Genomic DNA, 13,709 nt, shown 5'->3' with positions numbered 1-13,709 from the left:
AAATCTAGTATTGCCTAAGCTAAGGCAATTAGGAAGATAGTTTTTAAGTGACGTTAGTCTTTGTGGAGATTTCTAAGTCTCCATAAGAGCACTTAGATAATTGCTAAAGCATAAATACGGCAGGAGCAACTATAGAAAAAGTGAATGCCATAGAAAGACATTTTTTTTTTTTAATTACCTCACCTGTCAATTTACTATGAGAGACATATGGTAAAATTGAAACTAAAGGTCACAGGCTGCTTTAGATGCATGGACTTAAAAATTAGAGAATGTCGTCAACAACTTAGTTCGTATTCATTACAATCATTTCATTCAGGAAATCTCTAAAAGGCAAGTGGAACTTTTGAGCCCATGAAAGATGAATTTTTGTCACCTTGGCTCCAGAGTAGCTCGAGGTCAGAGAAATAAAGCCACCATAGGTTAGTAACAGTTTTTCCACCCCTATCCTTGAAAGTGGACATGACTGTCTAGAATTTTGTTTTACTGCATTATATACCAGGGTGTGTGTGTGTGTGTGTGTGTGTGTCTGTGTGTCTGTGTGTGTGTCTGTGTGTGTGTCTGTGTGTGTCTGTGTGTGTCTGTGTGTGTTTGCCCTTGAAAATCACTGTGTCACTTCCCCAGGATAAACCCCCTAAGGTCAGGGGTGACTTTTTTCTTCATCTTAGAAGAGGGGCAACGTGTGTTAAAGGATTCATTTTCCAGCCTTCTTCACATCCCTCCTGATTCCTCTTGAAATGACAATCCTTTCAGCATCTAACTTGACTAATTACTTCTTCTATATCCTTGACATTTAATATCTCCAATCCTCTGTTTTTCAATCTGTAAACTGGGGATGAAAATATAACTTTACCTAAATGTTAAAATCAAAAGAGATAAATGAAAATGTACATTTTACCACAGAGGTATGTCATTTTTAAAAGAACAAAACAGAATGTGTAAAAATCAAGAAAAAATGAGGGAAATGTATTGAGTATAACAGGAACTGAAAATCTTACTCATCCTTATTCTATATTTCTTGGTATTTAGTGTGTAAGTTTTGAAATTTTGACTTCACCCAGCAATTTTGAATGAAAAAAAAATAACCTTTGATAATACATGCAACACCTTAGTGAAAGATAATGCTATATTCAAGAAACTGCAGAGAAATAAAGGTAAATGTTAAAGTAAATGACTGCTATAATTTTACAGGTCCTCTAACCCAAACTACTCTCCAGATCTCACCTTCATTATCTCTCTCATTTCCTTTTGGTCTAATTAATCAAAATCCTTCCTAGGTGTTCATTTCTGGCCAGTACATCTTCCTGAATATGAATAAGAAGTAGAATACCATTTGATGTTTGAAATTATGGGGGTAATCTCGATGACGGAAATAGATGACTGGCAAAAGGGAAGGGAATGCCTGATTAAATATATTCATGAAGATGTCAAAGGCTTATAAAGCCAATAGCTGGGAAAGAGAAAGCTGTAGGACTACCAGATCTCCTCTGGTGAAGTGTGTTTTTCGAAATCATCACCACCATGGACAACAAAGGTTCATCACAGAAAGGTATGTGCAGCAACTCACGGACCTGCTAGCTTTATCAACACTCCTGTGGTGGTATTCATTTGAAATTGTAGCTAATATTCTCTCATTCAGAGGTTTCAGCATTACAGAGTTTAGAAGAGCTATCTAATCACTGCTCTAGAAATCAATTGTTAAGGGACTAGGAAAGTGGTTCCCAAATGGGGGAGTGTCTTACAGAGACATTTGGTTAATGTCTGGAGATGTTTTTGGTTGTCTTAATTTGGGGCAGGGGCGCTACTGGTCTCTAGTGGGTAGAGGTCAGAGATGTTGCTAAATATACTACAATACACAGGACAGCCCCCAGAACAAGGAATTATCCAGCTCAAAATGTCAATCAGCCAAAGGTGAGAAAACCTGGACTGGAATAAGACCAAAAGTGTCTCTGAGTCCAAGTCATCACAACTCCAGAAGGTAGAAACAAACATTTTCTAGTTCCCAGGCCTCTTATGTGGTTTGGCCAAGATGAGTCAGCCTGATGAAACTTTTAACTCTGAAGCCATAATATAGACAATGATAGCACAGTTGTCTCCTACAATACTTTGTTGACTGGGTTTAAGCCAAATGACATTATAAAAGAAAAAACAGGCTAGTAATAACTAATTACCTTTACTTTCTTGGTTGACATTTGCAAGAAAAAGAAATTGCAAGACAAGGAAATCAGTAACAAAATTTATTTCATGAAACAACAGAAACATTTATCTCTTTTATCTCATCTTAGACTATGAAAATCCTTCAGATGATAAAGGTACAGACAAATGTAGAAAGAATTAAAGAGTATCTATCCAGTCATGAATTTCCTAGAACCAATACTATTCCAATGCCTCTACCTGCAAAGCACTTTTTATTTATACTTGTAGATAAAACATCTAATCAGCTATGTTACATGACTGTAATGTACCTAAAATAAACTGTTTGGAAACATGTTTTTGAAAAATTAAAAGTCTGTTACATGAATCATCTCACAACATTAATATTTTTTTATTTTGCAGCTAAAAGGTTGTTTAGCTATATTCTATACTAAATATTCTTTTATATATTTTCAGGTATTTGGGGTTAGGTATTTTTTCACCATAAATCTTTTTAGCACTTGCCTAGCTTTATCTTGGACACTTCCAGTTACATTTATTGAAGATTCCATAGCAAATGAGTTTTCTGATAAACACATTTTTATATTTTATATTCTTTATAGTCTTTTGGAGTAGTTTGAAGTTAAAAGTGATTTTAATATATTATTTCTTTCCTTTTGGAAGTGTAAATTATTGATATGTTAGTGGTTCTTATTTGTCCCTCTTCTGAGATAGTAAATTGGTGACTAAATAAATCATCTCTGGTAATTGTCAAATATTTTTAAAGTGAGTGTTTTATAGATAGAGCAGAACAAATTGATAAAATCAACTTTCTAGGTTCACTACTGTCACGCAATCAAAGTATTTTTCTCTACTAGTAATGGCGATGACCTCTGCTAGCTCTGAGTCATCACAGCTACCGATGTGGTCCCTGTTACACACACACAGACCGAGAGCCCACACGCGTGTGTGATGTGACATGAGGAAGTGAAAAGATGACACTGGCAGCCAGCCTCCTCCATCTGCTAATAATGGGACTTGGGGAAAATTACTCACCCTCTCTAAGTCTTCTTGTTTCATTAATATAATTTGAAGATAAAGTCAAGGCTATCTCACAGGGTTATTGTGAAACACAAATTAAAAAAAATTTTTAAAGCTTTGGGCAAAGTATGAAGGAAATGCATGGGGTTATTAAGGTGAGTTAGCAGATCCAGGCTACAGTATCCTTTTTATCTTAGAATTCTCTTTGTGCTCAATATTAGCAATCAGTCGGTCATGTGTTTATTATTATCAGGCAAGACAGTAAACCAGAGAGATCAACTGTGCTATTCTTGCCATTTCAGTGTCTAGAATGCAAGCATTCGTCAACATAGAGTTAAAAAAATTACAAACTCCTAGAGAGCCTGGCTGCTGAGAATCTGCAGAAAGTTCCAAGACATTAAACTATCTTAAGAGAATGACCTAAACACTCTGGCTCAGAATTAATTTCAGCTCCAAATGTTTGCAAAGCACAGAAGCACTTCTGGGAGCAATACAAAAATGCAGGGAGTAACCTACTTCTCAAACTACCTATCTGTGCAAATATGATTATACATCTAAATTTACACAGCAGAAGGTGTTGATTCTTTCCCACCCCAGCTATTTCAGTACCAAATCATGCAGAGGGCAATGGGGAGAGATAAGGCTTCCCTTGACAGGATGGCTTTTGATAACCTCAGTTGAACAGATCATCTCAGAGTGGCTCATTTTTTTATTTAAGCAGGGTCACTCCTGCTCCTGCTGTTGCTGGTGTCAAATCTGCTCTTGTGCAAGAGTGTGGCCTCCCTTCCCATCTGTCCCAGCGGGGCTGTCAACTGCCAGGTGTCCCTTCGAGACCTGTTTGACCGCGCAGTCATCCTGTCCCACTACATCCATAACCTCTCCTCGGAAATGTTCAACGAATTTGTAAGTACTGCACTTCATGCCTCTTTCCACAAAGAGCCTTCACGTAAGTGACTGGGCTAAACCACACTGGAAACAAGAAAGCTGCACCAGTCAAATTTCAAATAATACACTTTCTAGGTCAAAGAAGGCATCAGCTCATAAGATGTAGAAGAAAGGGTCAGTTTCATGAAATCTCAAAGATTCTTAAAGAGTGTAATAATTTTTTTTCAATTTCCTTTACTTCGTTTTATGGTTTTAATTTCCAAAATAACTTTTAAAGCACCTATATTAGTCAGCTTGGAGTGCCCTAACAGAATACCATAGACTAGGTGAATTAAATAGCAGAAATTTATTTCCTCACAGTTCCGGGGGCTGAAGTCCCAGATCAGGGTGCCAGCACGGTCAGGTTCTTGTAAGGGCTCTCTCTTCCCAATCTGGCTCCTCCATGTGTCCTCACATGGTAAGCGGGGGAGAAAGAGACAGAGATACAGAGAAAACAAGAAAACTCTCTTATGAAGACACTAATCACATTGGATCAGGGTTCTAGCCTATGAGCTCATTTAACCTTAACTACCTTCATAAAGGTCCTTCTCCAAATACAGTACATTGAGGGTTGGGGCTTCAACACAGAATCTGGGGGAGACACAAACCTTCAGTCCATAACAGCACCTGACCTAAAGCACTTTTAGGTGGGGCTGAGGAAAAGGAAGTATGTTGACTTTTTTGTCCTTAAGTGTCTCTCCGGGCATTCTTCACCTAGCACGCAGTAGATACCCGATAAATAACTGCACTGCAGTGAATTGGGTGGATTGAACATGGTAAATGAAGCTGAATCCATGTCAGGAAAACAAATAATGATAGTTTCTTAAATGCTACAAATTATTGTTCTAAGATTTGCAGTGAATAGGTTTAGAACCAACTAGAAGGGTTGGTTTAGAACTGGAAACAATTATTCTCTTTCTGATGAAGGTACTTTGAAAGTTGTATGTTAACTCTTTTAGGACAATCAAGGAGCACATAGTAGAGCAAACAGCTGATAAAAAATGGTATTCAATGTTTGTATTAAATTCATGTAGTTCTTTTTACTCACCAGTTTCTCTTTCATTCTCCATTTTTAACTGGCCACCTTTTTTCCAAATCTTACAAATAATCCCTTTAAATGTTCACAAGTTTTACTAAAGATTAGTTTTTCTCTATCAATGTGTTAGCTAGTTTTTTCTATTCTTATTCTCAGTCCATTGCTTAGTATTTCTTAGAATTTTATGCCACATTTCTCTGACTTACCATTTTGTCACCATCAACAAAATTGGAGTCTGCATCTATGATGAACACTAAGCTATAGGCATGTGGATTCAGAGATTAGTCAAAGAAAAGTTATCATTTTGTAACTCCTATTAAGGAAGTATATTGGTTCCGACCCACAGTGAACAAAAGATTAAATGGCTAAATACAGGTACATATGCACTATATTTGGTTCAAATACTTTTAAAAAAGATGATACTTAATAAAACATTTAATATTTCATATTTGAGGTATTTTTAGTGTTTGCTCTCCAGATAATAACTTGTGGGAAGGGTGAAATTAAACAAGGGAATAGCAAAGGGAAGAGCTTGGAATTTAGAAAAGTTAGATGAAAAAAAATTTTTATAGAGATAATGGAAAGAAAAAGTAGGACAAAGAATGACTTTTACGTGGCTTTCATTAAAAAAATGATACATCTATCAAATGTGTTACTATTCTGGTAATGGGTTCATTTATTCAATGCCCAAACAACACTAACTCAGTAAATCTGCTTGATCACTTCCAGGATAAACGGTACGCCCAGGGCAGAGGGTTCATTACCAAGGCTATCAACAGCTGCCACACCTCCTCCCTCTCCACCCCTGAAGACAAAGAACAAGCCCAACAGGTCCATGTGAGTCTTTTATCCAGGTTTTTCACCTAAACAAATGAGATAGTCCATGGGTGTTACCAGGCTGCAGATTATTAGAAGTAATGGTAACGGCACATGCAAAGGAAGGTGGAGGAAGAGCAAGCTATCGAAGAGAAATTACATTCTGCACTTGATGAAGTATGAGTAAAATCAAGTGCTGACTAAAGATTGATAGCAGCAAAATAAATGACCTATAAATTGTCCATGCGGACAACATACTTCAACCAATGCATTAGACCTAGGATTGCATCTATTTTACTGCATGAAAGCATGAACTGAATGGGATTTCCACGTGTAAAATATTAAATTTGCAAAATTCATGGGTACTTAAGAAACGCAAACCCAGTTGATGTATCCCCCATTACTAGTGACTCTTACATGGGCAGCATTTACCATGACGGACCACTGTACCATTCGAGCCATTGCTTCTGACTTTCAAGGCTCTCCTGATTCTGCTTCTACTTCTCTGACACTTACTTCATTCTTCACTGACTCCTCTGTCACCTCTCATTCTTAATTACAGGTCTCTCCCCAAATCAGGTCCTATAAAATGGTTTGCTTCTCATGACCGCAACTATTGCCTCTGTTCTGATGACAACAAAGTCTGTATATCAAGGCCTGTTCATTTATCCCAGCTCCATTTTTTTATCATCATAATCTCTCCCTTCTGATTCCCTGCCCGAACCACTGTCCTCACATGGTTTTAAATACTTTCACATATATCCCCTCTTAAATACAATCTGTTCTCTCTCTACAACTTGGTTAATGATACCAGCATTCTTTCAGTCTAGTAAGCTCATTAATAACGATGATGATAAAATGAAGGAAGAAGGTGAAGAAAGAGGAGAAGGAATTTTTTATAAATTTAAAATTTATTGAGAGCTACTACATTGCCATACATTTTACAAAGCACTTTATGTGCGTTATTATATTCAGTCGTCACAAAAAATCCTATAACACAGGTACTGTTATTACACTTCCTGAGATAAGGAAACCGAGGCTCAGAGACGTTATGGAATTTGCACCTGTCACACAGCTAGGAAGCAGTGAGTCTGGGTTTCATCCAACTCAGAGCTCTCACTTTTAACCATTGAGCTACAATGGCCCAGTGCATATGTGCCACTCACCATACAGCCTGTATTTCTTTACAACTCCTTCTCTCACATTCTAGTCATGCTTCCATTGCAATGTCTATTTGATTCTTCTCCACTCTTCATTTCCTTTACCAGTAGATTAGTTCATGGACATCAAGAAAGCAAGCATTTTAAATCAGAGGTGCTCAGCCCCTTGGAGTTCCATGCCTGATCCTGGTAGTAGTAAACTAGGGGGCAACACCCTCCACTGTGAATCCCACTGATGCTGTTACTAAAGACAGTACTGCACCATTTTCTGCACCTACACATGTCAACAAAATAGCAGCATGGGGGTTGGTGTTGGGATAGATCAAGGAAAGCATATTTTTAAATGCCATGTCTTCTTCACTGTCTCTTTGTTCCAATATCATAAAATAAAATTACCAATCAGAAAATGAATATATTAATACATGATTTGATTCATTAATACAAATGAATCTTTGGGTGAAAATGATGTGGGCATGGGTGGAATCTGTCTTTCCTGGGTAGATACTCCAGGCACATACTGAGTTCCAACAAAATACTTAGGTTTCTTTCCCTGGACAAGCAAAGTATTCAAATATAAAGAACTCACTAAGTAGATGGTCGAATTTCCGAGGTAAAAACAAAATTCTTTATTATAAATTAGAACTCATTAGAAGAATTAGTTATTTACATAAGGCAGACCCAGAGATAAACCCATGCACCTATGGTCAACTTATCTATGACAAAGAAGGCAAGGATATATAATGGAGAGAAGACAGTCTCTTCCATAAATGGTGCTGGGAAAACTGGACGGCTACATGTAAAAGAAAGAAATTAGAACACTCCATAACACCATACACAAAAATAAACTCAAAATGGATTAGAGACCTAAATGTAAGACCGGACACTATAAACCTCTTAGAGGAAAACATAGGAAGAACACTCTTTGACATAAATCACAGCAAGATCTTTTTTGATCCACCTCCTAGAGTAATGGAAATAAAAACAAAAATAAACAAATGGGACCTAATGAAACTTAAAAGCTTTTGCACAGCAAAGGAAACTACAAACAAGATGAAAAGATAACCCTCAGAATGGGAGAAAATATTTGCAAATGAATCAACAAAGGATTAATCTCCAAAACGTATAAACAGCTCATGCAGCTCAATATTAAAAAAAACAAACAACCCAATCAAAAAATGGGCAGAAGACCTAAATAGACATTTCTCCAAAGAAGACATACAGATGGCCAAGAAGCACATGAAAAGCTGCTCAACATTACTAATTATTAGAGAAATGCAAATCAAAAGTACAATGAGGTATCACCTCACACAGGTCAGAATGGCTGTCATCAGAAAATTTAACAAACAGCAAATGCTGTAGAGGGTGTGGAGAAAAGGGAACCCTCTTGCACTGTTGGTGGGAATGTAAATTGATACAGCCACTATGGAGAATAGTATGGAGGTTCCTTAAAAAAGTAAAAATAGAATTACCATATGACCCAGCAATCCCACTACTGGGCATATACCCAGAGAAAACCATAATTCAAAAAGAGCCATGCACCCCAATGTTCACTGCAGCACTGTTTACAACAGCCAGGTCATGGAAGCAACCTAAGTGCCCATCGAAAAGACGAATGGATAAAGAAGATGTGGTACATATATACAATGGAACATTACTCAGCCATAAAAAGGAATGAAATTGGGTCATTTGTAGAGACGTGGATGGATCTAGAGACTGTCCTACAGAGTGAAGTAAGTCAGAAAGAGAAAAACAAATATCGTATATTAAGGCATATATGTGGAACCTAGAAAAAATGGTACAGATGAACCGGTTTGCAGGGTAGAAATAGAGACACAGATGTAGAGAACAAACATATGGACACCAAGAGGGGAAAGTGGTGGTGGGGGGGGTGGGTGGGATGAATTGGGGGATTGGGACTGACATATACATAGTAATATGTATAAAATAGATAACTAATAAGAACCTGCTGTATAAAAAAATAAAATAAAATTCAAATAAGTAAAAATAAAAGCATTGAAAAAAATAAGCCAGATATTTTTAAATTTTAGCAAAATGTAAACAAATAGCTTACATTTTATACTTTTACAACTTTTACCACCTTCAAAAAATTTTGTATACACACAGGAATAACAAAGAGTTTTTTAGGTCAGCCTCTCTGCACAAAAATCACATGTGACTAAAGCCACTGTATTATGCTCATTTTAATGAAATTGCTTCCTATGGTCACTTAGCATGAAGTCCTTCTGAGCATGATCCTTGGCGTGCTGCGCTCCTGGAATGACCCTCTGTACCACCTGGTCACTGAGGTGCGGGGTATGCAAGAAGCCCCAGATGCTATCCTGTCAAGAGCCATAGAGATTGAAGAACAGAACAAACGACTTCTAGAAGGCATGGAGAAGATAGTTGGCCAGGTGAGCAGCCTCTTGAAGGCTTCCTTGGTTTTCTCATGAATGAAAGAAGTGACCTCTGTGATGAGGAATGAGTTTTGAAATATCTCACTTTGCAAGAACAAGATGCAGGCCTCCTATATTCTAGACTGCTATTAAATAAAGCAAGAGCCTAGTCATTCATCATAGTGATAGATTCTATTGTAAGTGAAGCAGAATTCTACTACGATTTTTGACAGGTGCAGCCTTCCCTGCATTGCACACAATTCCACCAAAAGCTTGCCTTTTCCTGGGCACAGGTGGTTGAAATATTTTCAAGGGTAAGAGAACTACAGAATAGAATTTGCAAAATAAATGTTTTCTTCAAAGTATCCCAGGACATCTGCTACTGAAATTCTGCTTGTATTCTTTCTCTGTCCTCCTCAAACCAAAGGATGAGAGTGGGAAGGAAGAAAAGAGAAAGTCAAAACCAGATTGGATGGTGTTTCTCCCCACTCCTCCCTGCTCTGCTGGAGATATCTGTCAGGGAAGGAAGGAGATTGAAAAGAGGAGGCCACAGCAGGAATGCTGTCCCACAAGCACTAGATTTCAGTGGGTCACAAAAGATGGAGATGCTCCTTTTCTGGAATGTTTTTTTATTTTGTAATTTACACAAAGTTTTCCCATCTGAAATTTTCTTTGGGAGGGGGCTCCAAAATAAAAACTCTAATCATTGCATTTAATCTCCCCAAATAATTTATCATATTTAGATTGATATATGCATTTAGATGGGATAAATAAATGGGATAAATAAATCTCCATTTAGATGGGATAATTTCAACATGAGGGAGGGAACATCTAAGCAGCTTCCTGAAGTTCTCAGAAATAATATATAATCTAAATAAAAATACATGATTATAGACCTAATAATAGGAGCAATTTTATATTTCTCTTATTGTGTACAAAGTACATGTTAATCCTGTGACATTTTTGTCATTTTCAGGGGAGAAGAATATATCCATCACAAATACAAAGCACATTTTACCCTGGGACATATGAAATAAACACCTAGATTTTCAGGTTATTTTCCTCATTCCTGTGGGCCTATTTTCTGAGGTCACTAATTTGTTCTATAATACTTCATTTTGTTCTTTTTTACCACTTACTTATTTATTCTTATTCATATCATTGCCCTTTGCACAGTAAATTTTGTCTTAGGGCTCAAGCACCAAAATAAAAAGCAAGGCAACACACACAAACTTTAAATTCCAATAAGGAATCCCAGGTTTAAAAAATGGTCTTACTCTGTAGCAGAAAGTTAGTGTAGCAGGGTCTACAGTTATCCCACGTTTATACCTAGAAGCTCTCCAAACTAGATGACATCCCTAGTTGCCAAGCTGGTTACTTGGTCTCTTGGTTCTCCGGGGGTTCCCAGCCCACAGAGGGTAACAAGCATGAAGATGCAAGGTGATCAGTTGCTCACAGTCCCCACCCTACCACCCACCTCTCACCACTGAGGGGTTGCTGTCAGGACCCCCTTTTTATAGGCAGTTTTCCCAGTACCTCCCACTTAAGGGACATCAAGAGAAAGCAGATATTTCTCATGGACACCAGGGGGTTATCTGTCCTGGGTGGAATGTGAATGCCTCCTGACTATTTCAGAAGATCTTGTCAGTCACAGCCATCGCTAGATTATCTGCCCCTTAAACCATCTAGTACAATCCACATCGTTTCTAAGGTCTTTAAACACACGCTCTATGGAGAAGAGAATCAGTTCAAAGCAGGGGAAACATAAATGTAATGATGGTGACCTTTAGAAGAAATAAGGTAAAAAGTACATTTCAGAGAACAGATTCAGGACATGAAACAGTTCAAGTGATACAACTGTGTCCCTTGATCACATTCATATGAATATTCAAACAGCAGCTTTGTTTCTCCATCGTTTTACTCCTGTACAAATATCCTTAATCTGTGATCACATACACATAAGAAAACTTACACTTGAGTTCTGCTTCTAGTCTGTAAATTACTAACAGATTTCTGATACGCTGGCTCCAAAACCTATGTCTACAGAGTTTTATATTCATGTGTCCTCCCCAAAACTTAATTTGATAATTAGAAGGAACGAAGATAAGCAAATACTAATAAAACTCATAATAAGTCATTATCTTTGGGTGCTTAGGTTCATCCTGGAGTCAAGGAGAATGAGGTCTACTCGGTGTGGTCGGGACTTCCATCCCTGCAGATGGCCGATGAAGATACGCGCCTTTTTGCTTTTTATAACCTGCTCCACTGCCTACGCAGGGATTCACATAAGATTGACAGTTATCTCAAGCTCCTGAAGTGCCGAATCATCTACGACAGCAACTGCTAAGCCCACATCCATTCCATTCATTTCTGAGATGGTTCTTAATGATCCATCCCATAGCAGTCTTCTTTTAGTTTTATAGCTTTTTAATGCATGCTTGGGTGTAATGGGTCTCATCTTAAAAAATAAAAACAGACTCCACAGAGATGTCAAAATCTAAGAAGGCAATCTGTCAAAGTTTCTTATCTTCATTTTAACAGAAAATCAAAAGAAAATCCATCCCTACCGTTGAGAGAAGTTCCTATTAAAATCTGTCACAAATAGCAGAATCTGGCATTACAAAGAAGACTGTTAACAGCTTACTTCAGCATCACAGCAAATTATTCTGGGTCAGGTTATTAGAATCAAAGAATTAGATAATTATTTATCTTGCTGGTCATGCTACCGAGAAGACTGAATTCTCGGGATTCTTTATGAAAACCAGCCACGTACTGTCAGCCAGTTTTCACAGTGTTACAACAGACAATTAAGTGCTATGAAACTGTAATGTACCCAAATAGCGTGAGGTTTAACGAACTGTCTAAAAATTATTAGGATACCGTCTTAGTCCTTCTGGGCTGCTATTACAAAATATCACAGATTTGTAAACAACAGAAATCGATTTCCACAGCGTGGTCAGGCGGGGCCCTCTTCCGGTCGCACACTTCTTACTGGATCCTCACATGGGGGGAGGGACTAGGGAGCTCTCATATATAAAAGCACTAATCTCATTCATGAGGCTCCATCCTTGTAACTTAATCACCTCCCGAAGGCTCCACCCATGAACACCATCACCTTTGGGGGTTAGGATTTCAACATATGAAATTTCTGGGGGACACAAAGGTTGAGGCCATAGCAGATACAAACGTGAACTGGCTTCATCCTCCTCTACTGGCTGGCTTCAGCCGTGCTCAACTGCATCCCCATCTCCTTGGCATCATCTTGCACACATTCCATACGTTCTGGTCACACTGGGTTTAACAAGTTCAGTCCGGTCAAGTTTCAACTCCACCTCATGTTCAGCCTACTTAATGTTTCCCCCTCCCATACTGAGGCCCAGGGAACCTACCAGGGAAAGCAGATATGACCGTTTCTGCAAGGATTCTTCTCCCCTGCTCTCTGGATCTTCATTCCTCTGGCCATGTTGGAAGGGGGTAGAGGATGACGAGATGGAAAACCTCTGACATCACTGACTTACGTGGTGCTATTGTAGCTGTCCCATGGCCAAGAGGGGCTGATCTGGAATTCCCCTGAATGACAAGTGTCTCTCTTGTGCGGCACCCCTGTGATTTTCCAGGACATTTGCAAGTTGGGGATACCCCACTGCATAGTTGTTGTTTTTTTTGACCAAGGGAAATATTCTGGCACCCCACAGCTCAGCCACCTGCAGTATTCTCCACAGTCTGTCTGTTTCCCTCACTCTGCAAGCACCCTACTGGAGAAAATTAATTGGCTTAAGGTCATCTACCTAGTAGCTGACCCATAGGAAAGCCATGCATCACAGACACTCCAAACAACTGAATGGCAATAATACCGGTGTGCATCTGACCCCATCCTGGGGTCTCTGGACAATTCTCCACCTGGTGAACACAGAGTAGATTAGAAAGTTGGATTCATAGACAGACATTAATCTGAGTGAGATACCATTCTTTCCTCCTTTCAGAACCATGAGTAACTATCTTTGTCAATAATTAGGTAGTTGGCCTTACAAACATTCCCTACTAGGTGCCTGAATTGCAAAACCCTCCTCATAGACTTAGTTTCCAGTGAGACTGGAAAGACATGACTGGATTAGGGTAGCTCAGCTTGTTCAACTGCCTCAAAACAACCTGGGATGAGGGCCAATCTCGTTGCCAGCTCTCCTGGCGGTGGTGTCGCCAGGCTGGTTT

The 13,709-nt window shown here is 38.6% G+C and overlaps 1 protein-coding gene across 2 annotated transcripts; it reads left to right on the top strand.

The window, feature by feature from the left end:
* Positions 1-1,461: 1,461 nt before the first annotated feature.
* On the top strand, positions 1,462-12,001 carry PRL (prolactin). Of its 2 annotated transcripts, none has more exons than XM_029242022.1 (5): positions 1,462-1,546; positions 3,893-4,074; positions 5,861-5,968; positions 9,339-9,518; positions 11,656-12,001. In XM_029242022.1, the coding sequence occupies exons 1-5, from the start codon at positions 1,519-1,521 to the stop codon at positions 11,845-11,847; spliced, it is 690 nt and encodes a 229-aa protein (XP_029097855.1). In that variant the 5' UTR covers positions 1,462-1,518; the 3' UTR covers positions 11,848-12,001. The 2 variants fall into 2 exon arrangements, with proteins under 2 accessions (XP_029097855.1, XP_029097854.1); XM_029242021.1 differs by having other exon boundaries at positions 1,466-1,546; positions 3,890-4,074; positions 11,656-11,995.
* Positions 12,002-13,709: the final 1,708 nt, after the last annotated feature.

This window comes from Monodon monoceros, unplaced genomic scaffold (assembly GCF_005190385.1).
Source record: "Monodon monoceros isolate NGI ecotype Baffin Bay Population unplaced genomic scaffold, NGI_Narwhal_1 Super_Scaffold_3, whole genome shotgun sequence".
Taxonomy (NCBI): domain Eukaryota; kingdom Metazoa; phylum Chordata; class Mammalia; order Artiodactyla; family Monodontidae; genus Monodon; species Monodon monoceros.
The sequence above is the reverse complement of the archived record's forward strand: the minus strand, read 5'-3'. Positions and strand labels throughout refer to the sequence as shown.

Coding starts and splice junctions, on each gene's coding strand:
- PRL (XM_029242021.1), top strand. CDS start 1,519: ATGGACAACAAAGGTTCATCACAGAAAG. Junction 1,547..3,889: donor CAAAGGTTCATCACAGAAAG/GTATGTGCAGCA, acceptor TTTTTATTTAAG/CAGGGTCACTCCTGCTCCTG. Junction 9,519..11,655: donor TGGAGAAGATAGTTGGCCAG/GTGAGCAGCCTC, acceptor TTGGGTGCTTAG/GTTCATCCTGGAGTCAAGGA.